The sequence below is a fragment of the Synchiropus splendidus genome, chromosome 4 (assembly GCF_027744825.2).
Source record: "Synchiropus splendidus isolate RoL2022-P1 chromosome 4, RoL_Sspl_1.0, whole genome shotgun sequence".
In the NCBI taxonomy this organism is placed as follows: Eukaryota; Metazoa; Chordata; class Actinopteri; order Syngnathiformes; family Callionymidae; genus Synchiropus; species Synchiropus splendidus.
The window spans coordinates 11,136,341-11,154,691 of record NC_071337.1 but is presented as its reverse complement, the minus strand read 5'-3'; the positions used below and the strand labels follow the sequence as shown (position 1 = coordinate 11,154,691).

The window sequence follows — 18,351 nt, the reverse complement described above, 5'->3', positions numbered from 1 at the left end:
CGCCTCCAAAATAATTCCGACCCGGGCACTTTCTCTGTTGGCCCCTGCTTAGAACCGCCACTGCGTGCAGGTGGCCATGATAGGGCTATTGGCCATCATGTAGCTTCGAGCATGATTCATTGAGAACATTGGAGCTTCAACAATTTGGCAATGTGAGAAGAGTGAGAAGAGAAATTATGATTCAGAAAAAAGAGCATTATAGACTTCTAAGCCATTGAAGTGACTTATTCAGAATCATAATCAGAAAAACATTTATTGCCACGATTGGATTAAATAAAATAGTGCTCAGGCTTCTTTTTTTCTGGTAAATGTTGACTCTTTGCTTTATGTTTTTAGGGCTGTCAATGGATTTAAATGTTTAATCTCAATTAATGGCAGATTATTGACAAATTTCATATCTATTCTATATCTATTGTTAAGGATGTTATCAACACAGGAGTGGCCAAGAAGGTTAACAATGTTATACTTTGAACATGAACCTTTTCAGTGCCTCCAAAGAATGTTCTTGACAGTGTATGTTAAATTTGGTTCTTGAATGAGAAAGAAATAATGTCCACTCTTGTGTTGATCATGTGTTTAAATGTGATAAAATGTGTTTAATTTGCCATAAATCATGAGTGAACTCGTGAATGAGCTTTTGTACGATTTATAGAGATTAACATTTTTTATCTGTAGACACCCCTAGTTTTTTATTCTTACTTGTTTTGAGCAATACTTCTTCTTCTTCCAGCATTTCCCATCAGGGGTTGCCATAGCAAGCCAGCCTCCTCTGCCTTAACCCATGCATTGCTTGTGTGCTTCTTCTTCTTCCGGTGGTTGCGCTGGTTAGGTCACGGACTAAAAAGTGGGAAGAGATATCAGCACCTCTAAACTACAAAACAGATTATTGCTATCGAATCAATCGGCCCAGTGGGATTCAATTTGTGTCCCCATATAAGCACGACATCAGCTGCCATCTGTGCGCATCACGCTGCCCCGTTATCATCGCGGATTTCCCTTAACCTTTGATTAATGGAGCTCTGGGTGCTTCTAATCTCCTGGGAATTTTTCAGCAGCAATTCCAAACTCATAAAAAGGCAATTCTCAGCCCCAGTCATCGGAATGTTTGTGCGTTGACCCGTTTCACACACAGAAGTTTGATTAAATCCAAATCCATGTTTGGAACTGGTGTTATTTTTACGCATCTGGTGGAATTGTAAGGTTTAGAGCAGATTGATGGAAAACTGTCTGCAGTTTTCTGAGACAACATATGAAATTGAATTTCATGAAGCAGTTTGTTCTTTTATTTGATCTGCAAGATTGTGGGTTTGTGGAGTGACCAGTGCGAGGGCGGTCATTACACGCTCGCTGTGCCCGTCAGAACTCATCAGCCCTGTGTGTGTGTGTGTGTTGTGTGTGTGTTGTCTGGTGACATTTCTGATATGGTGACTTTGGCCGGTGACACGTGAGGAAATCAACAAATTAAAATCCGGTTAAGCAAGAGAAGGAAGTGAGTGTTTTGGAAAGGGTAAGGATGTAAAAGGTGGGAGATGGTTCTGAAATGGAAGGTCCACCGGAGAACATGGCAAAACACAAAGGGGGTGTGACAGAGGTGGTGAGGTGATTTTCTGCTCTGTCGTTTCTTTTCAGAAAGGATTAGGCGGACGGGGCAACAGTGTGACAGCGCAGGACAGAGGAAGGGCAGGTCGATAGGAGAGTGGGGCGAGGAGTTCCCTGCTCTATTGTTTTAGAAGATGAGTTGGGAAGTGTTGTCTTCATTTAGGCTCCATCAACAAAACTAAATTTATTCAGCATCTAAATGCTTCCACCCTGAAAATAAAATAAAGTTAAATTACTTAATAAAGACTTAATAAAACACAACTAATGAAATGAAAATCATGCGGCAGAAGAAAGATAATAAACAACAATAAAAATAAAAAAAAAACTGTTATGGTTCATTCAACATTGTTTTAGGGTTGTCAGTTTTAACTCTCAGGAAAACCGCCAATTCTGTGACACTTACCAACACCAGACTTGGATCATGGAAGTGGTTTTATTGATTTCATTCTGTGTTTTAGGAAGTCATGTGGAATTAGCTCCTTCTGAAGTCTACTGGATGCATCCATCACTGTCTATTAGAGGCCTGCAGCACAAAGCTCATTATTCCAGACTTTTTTTTCTCCTCACTTTAGCTTCTTTGGCACTTTTCCATTCACAGCATTCCGGAAGAGATTTCTCAAAATGTAACTGTTTTAGATTGGCGACAAATAAAATGACTTGTGGCTGATTAATTATATTGACATAATGCTAATAATAATAATCACACTGTTTATAGAAAATAATAATTCATACAAATTGAATAGCGGCATTTCATTTCTTAAATTAAGATGTTATACAGCTATAATTTAGTGCTGTCAGTAGGTAACAATTTTTAATCTCAATTAATCGCACTAATCTAAGGCTGAGTTAAGTTGCAATTAATGAAAAATTTTAAAAACTATTTTGGATCTGTTTTAAATGTAACTTAAAGGAAGATTTGATCAACAGAAGCATGGCCATTAATGCGTGCAATGTTATGATTTTAGCATGTTTTTCTTTATTCTAAAGAATGTTCTTGACAGTGTCTGTTGTGGTGGGTTGTTGTTGTAAAGAAATGTTTGCATGAAGCATCTATTACTGGCCAGTCCTGCGTTGATATAGTCTTCCTTTAAGTCAGTGCTTCTTTATTTATCTATTTATTATTTTCTGTTGCAACCAGGAAGAAGTAAACGTTTCGCGCCCCCCACCCAACTCTCCGCTGCCTCTGTAAATCATCTACAAAATGATCATGAGTACACCTCTGCATAACATTGTATCCTTGTTAACATTAAAGAAAAGAAAAAAGAAAGTTCCAATACAAAATAACTATATGAACATCATTTTTGTTTTTAACAGAAAAGACTTAAAGTGCATCAATTTGCCTGAAATAAAAAAAAAACTGGATGTGCATGTTATATTTATTTTATTCTAGTACGGCAAAAAAGCATGTTCCCCGAGGTCACGTGCGGGTCTTCTGGCATCGCTCCCACGGTGGCCCGCCCCACTATTGGAGAAGGACTGCTTTAACTTATGCTTAAATGTGTGATTAGTGTTTATATTTTAACTCAATTCATGTGCTATAAATACAAAAACAGTTAAATGAAATAAATGAAAACTAGAAGCTTTAGCTGTGTAATGGAAACGTGCTGTGTATAGTGGCTTTTTCTAGTATCAGGCGACACAGCTGGCGTTTGCTTCAGCAGATTCTACATCTCTCCCACTCGTGCGTCAGCAGTGGCGTGTGTGAGTGTGTGCGCAAGCTTCCCCTCATGGTTTGTTTTTGTTTGCAGGCGTCCCCGGCTGCACTGGCTAAGAGTGTTTTGGCAGAGGTTCCCAACCAAGTGGTGGATTACTACAACGCAAAAGGCATCAAACCCAAGTGCATGTCGGACTTTGAGTCCACAAGAACCTTCAGCCCCTGACAAAAGGATCGGAACCTTGACACAAGAAGACACTCAGTCATGCATACAGTAGTCTAGCTGAGAGGATTAGCTTGTTCTGGTGAAACTATTTGAACTGTCGATGACTATTGCATGCTTGGCCACAAAGGCAATATTTGGGAATTATTACTCTCTAATGTATATTTGAAACTCGTTTATAGAAACTAAGAGCAGTCTCCCGATGAAGCATGCAGACTCATAGCCAACCCGAGGAAATGACACTCTTACCTTATTTAGATAACTAGCAAGTACATGGAATATGAGTATGCTGGACTGTATAACCTCGAGAACCTTAGAATGTGCTCCTCAAATCATAGTCTTTCTGAAAATCTCAAGGACAAATTCAAATTGGACACCCAACTTTTTTTCTTTAAATCAGAGTTACTGCTTTTATTGGTTAGGCTTGCTTGACGCTTTTACCAGGTTTTGTGTGTGTTGGGTTTCTTTTCAGTTTTAAGGAATAAGGAGAGCATTCAGACTGTTAACCAACCGTGAACAGGTTCTGCTGAGTGGCAAGTAGAGTCAAGATATTTTACCGTCGCGATGATCATGACTTTTCATTTTCCAGAAGGAGTTTTTCATACTTTTGATGGCCAATTTCCAAACAAATCAGCTCTACAGTTTGATGTTTGCTTTGTATATTGCGTTCAGTTCTCTCAAGCCAGTGATCTGCTTATTGTTTTGATGTATTACATTTTGATACCCTGAACTTAACATGCTGTGGACTGATCCGATATGTGCATTATACACAGAAATCTTTGGGGCTAAAGTGTTTTTCTTGATGACATACTCACCAGCGATGCTGTTTCATCTGAGACCATCTAAAGTACTTTGAATTTTTATCCCCTTATAAACATGCCTGTGAATGAAGTTCAAGAAAGTTCAGTTTGACTTTGACGTTTGTTTTTCCCCAGTTCTCTGGTCTGAAATAACAATAAGGTGTTCACTGTTTCTATTAAATGTCAAGATTGTTTGACCAACCCGTGTGCCTAAAGCCTTGTCTTCAGAGCGACAAAAAGTGAAATTGCTGTGTTTAATTTCCCATCCAAAATTGATAAAAAAGCTCATTTGAGAGCAGAACATTGTTGTTTAATCATGGCTAACAAAGAGATGATGAATTTAAGGTCTTGAAATAAATAACTGTGCCTGGAACTAATAATAAAAATGACCAAACACATCCCGAAGCGCTTTCGCCTTATCAAATTTTGAATGAAATCATCGCTCATAACAAGTCAACAATAGTTCCAAACTCATGTACAAAATGCCACCTATCAGCACGAATTATAACTTGCTAAACAGTATACTGCATAACAAATAGCACACAAATGTCCAACAGCCATTGGTGTCATTGAAGGCACCATGTTGAAGTATGTTTTTAAAGCACATTCTTAGCAGGGCTGCTGCAGAGGTTCAACTCTTACCACATCGAGACATGGGCAGTTTATGAATTTTTACAGTAGAGGCTTTTTTTTTTCTTTTGGAGTCCTTTAGCACAGAATGTACAAATTAATTCTGTGTTCATGAAAGGACTTTTGTGTTTTCTGCTTTTTCTCTCCAAGACTAAACCCTAGCATGGTTATGTTATATTTGATAGTCCCATTTTTCAGCCGCTTGCTAGCTACAAAATAAAGTATCTCTGTCATCTGCGCAACAGGGTGGTTGAATTTGTTGTTTTCTACCAATTTATTTGACTTTTTTTCCATGATGAATAAACAAACAATTGTAATAATTTCTTAATACTCTTCTTACATTGTAAAGATTTTCTGGAAAGATAGTTGTGGTAGGATAGACTCTTGTCAGTACGATGAAACGGTTGTTTTATTCCTCCTTGTAATCTGCATGTCAATTATAATAAAGACATTTTGGGATTTCTCACTGCGTGGTTGCATTTTTTTTATTGTCTTCCAGTGTTATTTGTAAAATCACTACATTACCTTTGAGAATTCATTATTTTCACAAAGGTATTACTTTTATGTGGAGTTTTATGTGGATTTACTGCTTTACTGTTTCTGTTGTTGCATATTGTTTGTTCATGCAGAGCTAATTCATATCTCCATGGTTTTCATGAACAGCCCACACAAACAACAGCTCTGGTCCATGGATACTCACTGCCACAATCTCCCCTTTCAATTTACTCCTGTCCATGTCCACACATACACACACGGGCAGAGGCTGCAGAGCAAGAGAAAGGTTAAGATTAAAACAGGATGGAGATGCAAGTGGCTTCACATTTAAACCTCTCGATGATATTAAATGTAAAACTGAACAAACATGGATGGATGGATGAAACAGACTTTCCATTGGTATCAGGATTTATTTATTATTATTATTTGTTTATTATTTATTTGTTATTATTTGTTTATTTGTACATCTTCTGGACTAGTATGTATCTATTATTATTATTTATCTATCTATTTATTTATTTTTGGACATGTAGTTCTGTTTTAGGAAACCGGAGGCCTCAGACCGACATTTTGTTCCATCATATAGTGATATGTTTATGTGCAATGGCAATAAAGAAAGTCTAAGTCTAAGTCAATGTCTAGAACCTCTGTGTGGAATCATTTTTATTTTTATTTATTTATTTACTTATTGATTTATTTATTATTTTATTTTTATTTTTATTTTTATTTTTATTTTTATTTTTATTTTTATTTTTATTTTTATTTTTATTTTTATTTTTATTTTTTTACAGTAGATTTCTGAAGCTGGATGGACTCCTGGGAATGCGGAACCTTCTACTCGTCAGCTCAGTTTGACGGAACTGTTTACGTTGACGTACCGGAAGAGCTCAGGGTGACATTTGGAGCTGTTCACCGCAGCATGGTTATGGGTCTTCTAAGCGACCACACTTTCTTCTGAGTTTTTCGCAGGTTCTTACAAGACGATACCGATATATAACTGTCTGTCCGTGTGCTATAATGGCATCGTGGAGCTTTCGACTTCTTCACCGGTGCTCTGGTGTGATCACAGTCCGAGCAGGAGCGACCACAAGGTGAACGCTACATACTTTCCTGTCCGTTTGCAACATCTCAAGTTACTTAAATAACATGTTTTATTGCTCTAAACATTATTGTACGAAAGCACTATTTGAAAGTGAGTTTGTACTCCGTTCTAACCCACCGAATAGACCTAGCAGCAGTGTTTGTCCAATATAAGTGACACATTGTTCATGTTGATGTTTTTTCATTGGTCTTGTAGCCCTGCACAGACAGTTGGATGTATCAGAACACTGAAGACCACAACATGGTTTGAAGAAAACCTCACAGAAGACAACCAGACATTCATGAGGACGGAGATTGCTGCGGAATTCAGAAAACAAACTGAAGATAAACTCAACCCACTGAAGGATGAACCCTGGCAGCGACACAGTTGGGCAGAAGGTAGTTGTCATCCAGACCTCTTCACACAGCATGACATAACAATCATAATAATGTGACATACTTTCTTCGCGCTAATGCCTGAAAAGCTCATAATTTTTTCCCCATCCTTAACGGTGAGAAAACAGAAATTGAAAAAGAGCTTGATAGAGATCAGACATCGATATCATCCAGTGTGCAAGACAAATGAACAAACAAAACAGTCCTGCCTGCCTGACTGAGTTTATCCAATTTCATTTTGTATTTTATTGATCCTTTTTGCTCTGATTTTGCATCTCTATTAGGGAGTCGACGGGTTGGGTTGGTAGCTGTGAAGTTGGGAATGGCTCCCCTCTGGTCAAAAACAGGAGAGAGGCATGTAGTCACTTTGTTGCAGGTAAGAAAAGTTCAGCTTCACTTGTTTACTTGTTGTGTTTGAAGTGACAAGTGTCTGTATATCTGGAGGTTCTCACTGCCAGGTCTACTCAGTATTGGCCTGAAATGTAGCACACTGGTTTAAACCCATCATTATGACATAATCACTGTTTACGTCCTGTGAAACATCCTCTTTAACTTTGGAACTTCGTTGCACGGTTTAATGAAGTTCTAATTTAAAGCAGCATTAACCAAGAGTCTTTAAACCTCCCATTGCGAGCAATTAAGTCTTGTTTTGTTAAACCACCACCTAATGTGCGCTTCATTACGTCATAGGTGAGAAGGGAAAAGGAGTGCTCTAAATTTCACAATAATCTAATCCACTGTTAGCTTTACTTTCCTGTTGTGTGTGCGTGTGTGTGTCCCTCAACATATTATTTAACGTGTGATCTTGACATTGTATCACATTTCAATCAAAATATTTCAGAAAATCTTTTCAAAGATTGGTGCCGTGGTGCATCACCACTCATTCTTATTGCAGGTAGGGATGGGCAATGACTTCTCGTACACGATATACCGCCAAAAACAATCTCCACAATGACAATTCTGCATCTCACCATAAATTCAATAAACGCTTACGGCATTGGACCTGCATACATGAACATTTACGAGACTGTGAAGGGCACTCCGCTCTCTCCAGCGCAATGGAGTTTGACAGCCGACACCGGCGTGTGACAGTTGTGGAGAGTGTGGTGGACTTTGGTTCACGATTGTAACTTATTTTTAATACAGGGAAGCTTTGATAATGACATTGATCGACTCTGAGTCTCTGGATCTGTGTTTATTTTATTAGATGGAGTGGTCCTCATAGGTTCTCTGACGCGGTCATCTGCCTTGGTTCACATCAACACACGCAAGTCTCCCACTGCGCTGGCGCCTCGGCGAAACACCGTGATAAAAATAGTTGGATATTGGACTGACCTCCGCTCCGGTATTGCCTGCGGCGTCCTCTTCCGCGTCCCCATTAGGGTTCAATGATCGCGGGCACACTCTCACAGGCAGCGCTAATGCTACGACGCGGCATCAGTTAGGGACCATCAACAAATTCTAAAACGAGTATTAGTAAGTATTAGTGAAATCTTCAATAAGGCAATGAAAAACAACAATTTTAGGTGTGTGAATTGTGAATATGACTAAATTATCATTTATTCACATTATTTCTAATATTTCTTCAATAGTATCTAGGAAATGTGTTCAGACTGGTCCATAGTTAAAGTCACCTGTTAAGAGACATGAGATACAGCAGACAGACGGCTCAATTTAACCCTCAAATAAAGCTGGCAGAGAAGTCAGACACGAGCAGGTTCTAACAGAGATGTGAAAGACTGAATTTGTCATCTCTACGCTTAGTTAACTCTTATATTTAAACATAAACAAATAGTGATGTTGGAGACAAACGCCACAAATAAGTTTCATCATGAAACAGCTTCAAGAGAGACTATGGCGTGTCCAACATATGGAATACAATGAAAATGTATTTACTGTATCGTGATAATTATTGTTATTGCCGAAATTACAACATAATAATATAATATGAAATTATAGCCATGTTTTTTTTGTCCATATCGCCCATCCCTAATTGCAGGCGAACAAAGTAAGAAAGAAATATATATTTTTATATGACAAGTACTTCTGTGTCCCTGTGACATGGTCCCTGTCCCCCTCCTTGGACCCCCACTAATTCTTGGTCTTGACTTTATGTCTTGTTGACAAGTTGGCAAGTGGTACTGTCTGGACTGTTGAGTAGTTTTCATTTCATATTCATAACTGCACTTGTAGTTGCGATCCAAAATGTTGTCTATTATGAACCTCGGTCAGAACTGCTGTGTTTGAGTTTCACAGAGTCTTAACTCCACAAGAATGTTGAATCAACTCAGGTAGAATCAATAACTTTTATCAGTCACGTCCGAAATTACTCATAGATTGATAATTAAATTAATTATTTTTACAATTAATTATATTAAAATTAAAATTATTGTTCATTAAATGAGCTTTCCTTACACTTGTTTATTTGTTTATTCAAGGCAATTCCTCTTTTTGTAACTCACACGGGCTGTGATAAAAAACGGTGCAGTTAACTGTATCATGGACTTTATGATTTTGTAGAATAATTACACCAAACGATTCATCACATGCAATGCATTTTCTAATATCTATACAATTGCTTGGTTACATTTTAAAACTATTTCAGTGGGACACATGCTGATCAGCAGGCCAACCTGCGGAACACAGATTGATGTGGTTGGATCATAGGGCTATGAATCAATCCATCGTTCCCATATTCCAACTAGAAGAACACTTCCTCACATCTTGAATCTGATGTGCTGTTTCAGTCACCAACACAGGTGCACAAGCTGACCAGGCCATTACTTCTCTCTCAATGAGTGGCTGAGAACAGAAGCAATGAGTTGCTGAGATGTTTTTACAAAAGGAAAGATTCTCCCCCTGCCAAAAAGATATGGATTGATCCCTGAAATGCAAATAATCCCAAAGATTAGCATCTCAACGGAGCAGTCTTTCATATTTCATCTGACCCTAGAATGAGAAATATTTTTTAATAATGTAAGTTCGCTGCTGACTTTGATGTGAAAATGCTGCCATGCACTGGTGTGTCACGTGTTGGTTTGCGTGAAAAGGAAAGCATTCCAGGTCTCTGAATCTCATCAGCTAATGTTTCCATTGAGTGGAGTTTGACGTGCGGCATGAAACTGTATGAAAAATCGACCGTTCTTACTTCTATTCTAGCCGATTTAACTCAGCAGCAAATCCAAGGCCAAACAGAGTTCTGTACTCACCTGGTTCACCTGTCATGTTTATTCACCGCTTCTCTCCAAGAGAATGAATTCACTCTTTCAAGGTGATGGATTTTTACACCCAGTGCTTTAAAGAAATTCATCTTGCGCATATTTATGAAAATTATTTTGCGATTGCACTGCATTTAGCTCACACATCTCTACAAAAGGCAGTGTGATTCATGCCTTAATGCCGATATTTATTTTAAAGTGCCAACATTCTGTACCTCTATCCCTGACTGTCAAAATTATTAGCCAGATCCACAATTTAGCCAATTTATTGCTCAAGCAAATGCTCTCAATATTGAGCTGTTGAATGCAAGATTAATATTAATGTATTTGAGTACAGTAAATACTGCAAATTGTTCAAGTTTTTGACACAGCCTTGTCAGAATGAAAAAGCAATAGGAAGCATTTTGATAAGTTATTTCGTGACTTTCTTGAAGATGTGCAATGTTATTAAAACTTTAATAACTACTGGCTACCATATAACCAATATTACGAATATGTCTCATCACACTCTTGTTTTTTTATAAATGGTGAAGAAACTTTATGTATAAGTTGTTCTTTTTATTACACATTTTTAGGAGCTACTGCTGTATATTTGATCGTAAAGGGAGATTGTTACTCCCAGCTGCACCGTTTTAGGCATAAGGAACTCTTAATTGGTAAAGATGTGACAGTGATGATGCTAAAAAGTTTGTCCAAACTAATTAAAAGCTTGGGATTAGTGATGTAAATAAACCAGATGTATCACATAAGGAGCTCTATCCTTAAGCAAAAATAGTCATCTTGAGTTGAAGATGACTAGAAGGCTAGAAACACAACACAGAAACCGAACATGGGAAGTAAACAACAGAGCGATTCACCATTTTTAGTACAACTCAGGCATGTCAAACCTGAGGCTTGTGGCCCACATCAAACTCTTGATCAATATGTGGCCTATGACATATTTGATATTAATCAGCCTGCTGATAAAAAAAACACTCCACCATCATGTACTGCAATATTCCAGCACATATTCCAGGTATACATACACCAGTCAGCTCCAAAAAATTTTAGTTGATCTTGTTCTTATTATTTTACCTCTCCATTTTAATATGATGACGTTTCCTGAATTGGTGATGAAAAACGCTAGTTTTTAATCATGAGAATTAAATGTCTTTCCTGTCTGTGGCCATCCTCACCCGGCCCTTCTCTTATATTGTCTGAGTGGCCGCAAGCAATGGACTTCAGTCATTCTGATGTTTCTGCTTTTGGGATTTTCGGTGAAAAACATGCCGGAAACCATTTGTTCATGTCCACCTCCATGATGCACGGCGTTATCCAGTTGCGTCGATGTTTACACTTTATTTTATCATCACGTGTGGCATAAACCCTAGAATTGCACACTTGAAATGAACTTCCACCAGGTCTTAAAAATAGGTGTCAGTGACCCGACGAAGATCATCTGCAAGGGCTGAAGATTGAGCATGCAATTAAATAATTCTCATTTGTGTGGCATCCATTGTGTGTTTGCTCGCTGAGCTGTCGTTGTGTTGAAGTGTGTCTGTCTGCCATATCTCTGCATACATGAGTTATCGTACTGAAACACAGAATGATGTCACCATCTGTCTTATGTGACCCCCAAGACACCCCTGTCATAGCGGAAGGAAAATGAATGTATCGTGTCTGTGCTACACGCACGCACGCACGAAAATAGAGATTTGGTGAGTTTAATTTGTGTGTGGTTGTCTCGTGTGCTCGGCCTGGTGACCCCGCCAGGGTGCCCTCGCCTCACTGTGACCCCTGTGAATGAACAAAGCTTAAATGTTTTAAAAACGTCTTAAATTTATTTTTAAAACATCTGTTCTTTCTTTCTCAGGTGCAGGACTGCCATGTGCTCAAATACCTGCCTAAAGAGCAGTATAATGGACGATGTCCAGCTCTTGTTGTTGGTGGAAAAAATTGCTCACCATTCCAAGTAAGAGGTTTTTTTTTTATTGTATTTTATGTCTCACACTTGTTGATCACCCAGTGTTTTGCCTCTTGTATAGCTGGGATCTCCAAACCACCAGATTTTTTTTTTAATTCAATCGGTGCCAATACAAAGGGGACAGAACAGCTGTTGAACAGCTATTGTTTTCACTTTATCACACAGAACTCTCAATAATGATATTCATTGTTGCTGAGATTCTGGGTCAGACAATAGATTGAGCCACGCATCTGTCAGACTTGTCAAATTTTAATCATCAGCTCAGTCATTGTCTCTTAAATGATAATTATTGAGTTTATTTTTCCATGTTAATCTGACTCCGACTTGATATGTATCATGCATTTATCGCATCTTTATTACCACATCTTATGCTCAAGAGAGTTTCACTGGAGCATGGGACTTTCTGCTTGTGCGTGAAGGTCCTGTGACCACATACCTATCCAGAATCAACAAGGTCACTTGAGACACATTTTCGGGAGCAGTAGCAGTCTCTCTGAATGAAAATGTGTTCACCAAAATGGTGGTTTTGGTTAAACAGTGGCTCACAACTTATCAACACCTCTGTCAGTCACGGTTTTGTTAAGATAGGCTCTCGGTACTGTTGGATATGAAAACATTCCCTGATGTCATGGACGTCTAGGAAAGCGACACCAGAGTAAACACACTAATCTAAAAAAGTATTAAACGGGAGTAATTAATCACAGTAGAAAACAGATGGCCTCTCAAGGGGTTAAAAGAGGCAGCGAGGAACAGATGCACAGTGTGGAAGGAATGTAATTCAGCCTTGTGTGTTTCCCAGCTTCGCAGTGATGCGCCTGTTTAAAGTGTGAACTGAACTTGAGGCCTGACTTGAAGACTTGAGAGTTATGTTTCTTAAAATTCTCAGCCATGCTTTCTTCCACAAAATGTTACTCTGTCCTCACATCCAACTCATCACTGACGTATAGAGAGATTAACTTTATTGATCCCGAGCTGGGAAGTTACTGCTATTACACACACCCGACTGATGTGCAATTATTGCTCTGCATCTCTATCATCACCCAAAAGTTGAGTCGGAATGTGTGGCTTAATGGAAACCAAGCATATATCCTTCAGTGGTTAGTGTTGAGCTCCTTTCCGGGAGGCTGCGTCTCAGACATTTCTCTCAAAATGAGCCTCTGGTGGGGAAATGATTTCCATCCGCTGATCATAAACAAAAACCTCTGTGGAATATTAAGCAAGAAGATATTAGTTTTAAGGCTATGATTATGATTAAGTTAGACGCAAACAACTTCATTCGATAATAAGCTCAGTATATCTTCTGCCTGGCTTTCATATTTGAAACCAAGTCATGAGAAGTGGACTCATAACTGCACATTGACTGATGAAAATATAGATAACCCGACTCCAAAACAAGATATTTTCAGTCCTTCCTTAATGATTTTCTCCCTCTCCAACTGAACAATCTGGATGGAGTCCCTTTCACTCGTCAGGCGCCGGGTATCCTGTTCACACACCCTCGTCACGCTTCACTCACAGGGAATCTGTGTACGCTCAGAGCTCTGGCAGCCTGATCTTCAGCCGACAGAAGGGGAACGTCGGCTAGAGGGGCCGAGATATGAGCAGGTCGAGCAAATGCAAATGTCAGACTCCCTGCCAAGGATGAGAGTCTGTGTCTGCTGTTTGGCTGCTGTAAATTCAAAAATGTCAGTCTTATTTACGGCTTATTGTTCTCCTCCTTTGTGTTTTCTGTGGTTGATTGGCAGAAATCTGAAATGAGACTGGAGCTCTTCAGGAACGCTGGGGTTCCTCCAAAGCAGAAAATCACCACCTTTAGCGTTTCAGAGAATGCAGTCATCAAGCCAGGTATCCCCGAGCACCGCAGATTGACCGGTTAAAAATGTCCTTGGTACCGTCTCCTGTCTGCCTCAGCATGTTTGCTACATCCATAATTGTTTGTTGTGCCGCCAGGAACTCCCTTGTACGCAGCCCATTTCCGTCCAGGCCAGTATGTGGACGTCACCGCCAAAACGTAAGCCCTTCTCTGCCAATTATCTCCTCCCGTCCACGTCGTCTTATTGGCTTCTCATGCTGCTTCTGGCACTGACTCTGTATCAGCATCTTACTGTGAAGATGGAGCTGCTTTTGCCATGGATGGGATTCTGAGACTGTTTTGAGGCGCGGGGCTGATCAAACTTTTGCTTATCTACAATAACTCTATCAAGTTATTGCGGTGTGTAGAGTTGTTGTTATAATACTCCTGAAAGCCTGAAAGGACTATCACTGAAATGTGTGAAACTGGGTCCTCAAAAGAGCATTCACACACCCTGAAATGCATTTTCGTTTCAATCCTCATGTTTATCTTAATCCTCAAATGTGTCTCTTTGCTCCTGAAGAAGGTTTTCTAATCCCCAAATGCCCCTTTGATTCTTAAAGTCTTAGCTTAATCCTGGTGTGAAACATGTTAGGAATATCATTACTCATACGCCGCCTGGGATCTGGAAATGTATTTTTCATGTTGAATTGCAGTTTCACTTAAATGGCTCATTACTGTTCACCTTTTCAAACAACTGCATGGAAGCATTGTTGGGAGGATATAGTCTGGGATTACCTGGGTGACAATGCCACTTGGTGACACAGAAATATCTGCTGTTAAAGGTAGTAATGACGGCTCATTTTCTTTTGTATATATACACGACAGAAATCACTTTAATCTTTTATTCATAGTTGTGTTTATGCAACACAGCTGGAAACTTAATGGTGTCAAGCTTTCATTGTGGAGCCAGGAGACCCATTTCCAAATTCTAAAATGTCGGAGGCACAGCAAACACTGCATGAATATTTGTTGAGAATCATCACAGCTCTTTCAACTCGATCAAATCTATTGTTTCCGTGATGGAAGCAGAGGTGTGTGCAGCTGCTTCACCATAGTTACATTGTTTTTATGAGTAAAAGAGCTCAGTCTGAGCTTGCAGACATGTCAATTGTCTGGGTTCTCCCCAGCGCTTCAGTTAGGGAAGGGACCCCTTATGCTGGGATTTTGACCCCTGAGGTGGGTGAACTCCCAGTGTAGGGGCTGAATCACCTGCGGAGAACCCTGATAGTGTAGCTGACTTGCTCTGTAACCTCTGAAAGTTGCGAAGTTATGCCACATCGAGGCCAGGATTTTTGAAATTGTGGCAGAAAAACAGAAGGGAATGCAGCCTCTTAAGAAGCATTAGAGGAACTTTGAAGCAGAAGGGAAAGTTTGGACAAATGCTGAATTTGTGATGATAAAAATGCTAGTTTTTAATCACAAGAAGTAAATCTCTCCACAGTCTGCAGCAACTTGAGTTCTGCTAGCAAAGGGCAATGATGTTTCTTTTGGGGTTTTCCTGTTACAAAGACGCTTAAAACCGCCATGTTCATGTCCACCTCCATGACGCATCTTGCGTTTGTTTCAATGTTTCAACTTCATTTAAATACGTTGGATCATGTGTGGTTTCTTTAAAAAGAGACCATTTTTCTGAAGGCGTGGCAGAGCACCATGCTCGATTCCATGTAGCGGAAATGCTGGAACACCAGAATCCATAGGTGCAGTCATTTGTTTGGTGTTATCACAGGTAAATAGTGGAAACCAGTTCATTGGGATATTAATGAAGGAGTGTTTATCAGTGTAGACAAATGTTTTGACCTACAAATGTGTGTGTGCTTGTAGAATTGGCAAAGGCTTTCAAGGAGTTATGAAAAGATGGGGCTTCAGTGGCCAACCAGCGAGTCACGGACAAACCAAAACACATAGGAGACCAGGAGCTTCTGGGCCTGGAGGGGTAAGACAAATACACACAGTGAAGTGCCAGTGAAGTCAAATGTCCCTGCTTTGTTCTGAAACATCCCTGTGTGTGCTCCAGGATCCTGCCAAAGTTTTCAAGGGCAAGAAGATGCCCGGAAGGATGGGCAATAAGTACGACACAGCCGTAGGACTGAAGGTACTCACACTCTCACACACATTGGGTTTTGAACTTGTTTATCCTTGGCGGCGTTTTCAGCTCAATATTCTCTGATCTGCTTCCACGTCCAGATCTGGCGGGTCAATACCAAACACAACGTGCTTTACGTGAACGGCTCCGTCCCCGGCCACAGGAACTGCTTAGTGAAGGTAAAAGGAACGGTACACGTGCGCACACTTAGTGCAGGTGCTGAAGGTCAAACCCAGTGGGTTTACTGTCGTGCCATGAACCCAATGACCTTGCACCTGTAGACTGTCATCTCACATGAGGACAGCGCCATCCGTCTTCATTGACACAGTGCTTGGATCAGCAGTGTGTGTGTGTGTCTGTGTGTGTCTGTGGCCTTTTGCTGTAAAGGAAGGTGAGCATTAATGATGTTTGTGAGATTCACAACATCCATCTCCAGAGTCAGCACGTCGTGCTGTGTGTGTATATGTGCGCGCTAGATATTAATTTATTTAGTGATAATGAATACAAATGTGCGCAGATTTTCAACTGCTCAGCAATTTCACGGAAACATCCCCGGACTGAACTCCATTAGCTCCAATGTGATAGAGAATCACTCACACAACATTCAACTTGAAGAGGGGAGCCATTTCCAAACAGTTCATTCATATATGGGCATCTTTAGTTATTGTGATTACCGTAGTTTCCAGACTAGGGAGTGCACTGGAATATTAGCTACACCCACTACATTTAAGAAGGAAAATAGGTCTTGTTCACATACATAAGCTTCAGCGGTCTATAAGCCGCAGGTTCAGTGGTGCTGTCTGCATTGTAGACAGGTCAGTAGTGCACCGGCTTAAAAATGCTTTTCGAAACTAGTTTGGAATATGAGGCCAGTCATCGAGAGTGAGAAAATAGCGGAAAGAAGCTGCGTAATATGGAGCGTCTTGAATTATTCACGCTCTTCTCACGATAGACAAGGTGCAGCTCTCCAGCCGGGATCAAGTCCACGGCCAAAACCTGACTCGCTTGTGTTCACGTCGGACTTCTAAGCGGAACGCACTTTGTCTCGAGGCAGTGTCTCACTTCTTTTAGTCACATTAAAGCCCTCAAAATGCAATGTTTTCGCCTGCGTGCCCAAAGTTCCAACACCACTGCCGGTCTCAGCGGCTGTCTCTCGATTCCAGACCCCCAGGAGATCGACTCCGTTGACGGAACTGTGGATCCGTGGGCGAAAACGGTGCATTTTCAGTGCTTTAATGGTAAATAAAAGCCCTGTTGTTTAAGCTGCAGGGCTCACGCCACGAGTAGTGGCTTATAGTCTGGAAATTACAGTAATAAATATGTCATCTCTAATGCGACGCCCTTCAGTTCGTCCAACAGAAATCACAGGATAATGCTTGCAAATAGTCTCAACTGATGTGACAAATTAGGGAGGAAAAGGCGAAGAATACGCCGCACCAACCACCCAACAGTAAAGAAAAAAAACAAGACAATGCACTACTTCAAGCTCAGTTAGAAAAGCCTGGGAAACATCCGATTTGATAGCCGTGATATCCGTGTGTGAAACATTGTTAACACCACCATCATTAAATTAGAGGAACTCTTGCGCTGTGCATTTCAGGTGAGGGACACATCACTGCCAACCCGCTTGACCACCCTTCTTAATCCGCCCTTCCCCACCTTCTTCACTGAAGAGGAAGGCGACCTTGATGAGGACTTGTACGACGAGGATATGTTTGTTCACACAGATCCATCATTGACTTTGGCTTAAAACCACCCATGGAAATGCTGCAGATGTTGTAATAAAAAGGAAGTGCTTTGATTGTGTGGAGACATATTTCTTGTGTTATACAACAGCGACAAGCCTGTCTGTTTGATCCAAATACTCACTAGACCCCCTCTCTTTGAAACCATGGTAACTGTAGGCACGATGGTGATGTCACTACAGGATCCCCGAGCAGGGGAAAGAGAGAGTGAAGACAGTGAAGCAAAGATGCAGAAATGTGTAATATCTATGCAGGAGTCATCACAGAAGGGAGGCAGTTAGCTGAGCTGTAAACGGTAGCAGCCAGTTGCAGTGATGTGAATGCAGACAGGGGCGAAGCGACGGAGGGTGGGCGGGTGCTGTACTGAGCAGCCGAAGGTGTGATGGGTGAGTAACAAGGAGGAGGGGAAGGGATGGATGCTGACAAAGGTTGACATTTGTGCATAAGCGGATAAATGAGCACATTAATGTTGCAGCAGCGACCGCTGGGTGCTTAAGTCTGTGCCTGTTTGTGTTCAGCAGTATTTAAATGAGCCAGCGTTAAGCTGGGGGCTCCCTACAGCATCATGTGGGTCCCTGAAATGAGACTCATGCCCTCTAAAGAGTGAACG

The 18,351-nt window shown here is 40.4% G+C and overlaps 2 protein-coding genes across 2 annotated transcripts in view; both read left to right on the top strand.

The window, feature by feature from the left end:
• cpne4b (copine IVb) overlaps positions 1 to 5,356 on the top strand; it is a 40,920-nt gene extending 35,564 nt beyond the window's left edge. The window contains exon 16 of the mRNA XM_053862094.1: positions 3,348 to 5,356. Within this exon, the coding sequence (XP_053718069.1) occupies positions 3,348 to 3,479 (132 nt within the window). The 3' untranslated portion in view covers positions 3,480 to 5,356. The remainder of the gene's footprint in view (positions 1 to 3,347) is intronic.
• Positions 5,357 to 6,284: 928 nt separating this feature from the next.
• mrpl3 (mitochondrial ribosomal protein L3) lies at positions 6,285 to 17,786 on the top strand. Its single transcript, XM_053862770.1, has 10 exons — positions 6,285 to 6,492; positions 6,699 to 6,880; positions 7,162 to 7,253; positions 11,948 to 12,046; positions 13,804 to 13,903; positions 14,009 to 14,069; positions 15,735 to 15,846; positions 15,928 to 16,005; positions 16,098 to 16,175; positions 17,597 to 17,786. The coding sequence occupies exons 1-10, from the start codon at positions 6,419 to 6,421 to the stop codon at positions 17,744 to 17,746; spliced, it is 1,026 nt and encodes a 341-aa protein (XP_053718745.1). The 5' UTR covers positions 6,285 to 6,418; the 3' UTR covers positions 17,747 to 17,786.
• The last annotated feature ends 565 nt before the right edge of the window (positions 17,787 to 18,351 follow it).

Bases quoted from the DNA above. Each gene is read 5' to 3' on its own strand.
- mrpl3 (XM_053862770.1), top strand. From the start codon at position 6,419: ATGGCATCGTGGAGCTTTCGACTTCTTCACCGGTGCTCTGGTGTGATC. The intron at 7,254-11,947 runs GTAAGAAAAGTT...TTTCTTTCTCAG, and splicing joins ATGTAGTCACTTTGTTGCAG to GTGCAGGACTGCCATGTGCT. The intron at 14,070-15,734 runs GTAAGCCCTTCT...GTGTGCTTGTAG, and splicing joins GTGGACGTCACCGCCAAAAC to AATTGGCAAAGGCTTTCAAG.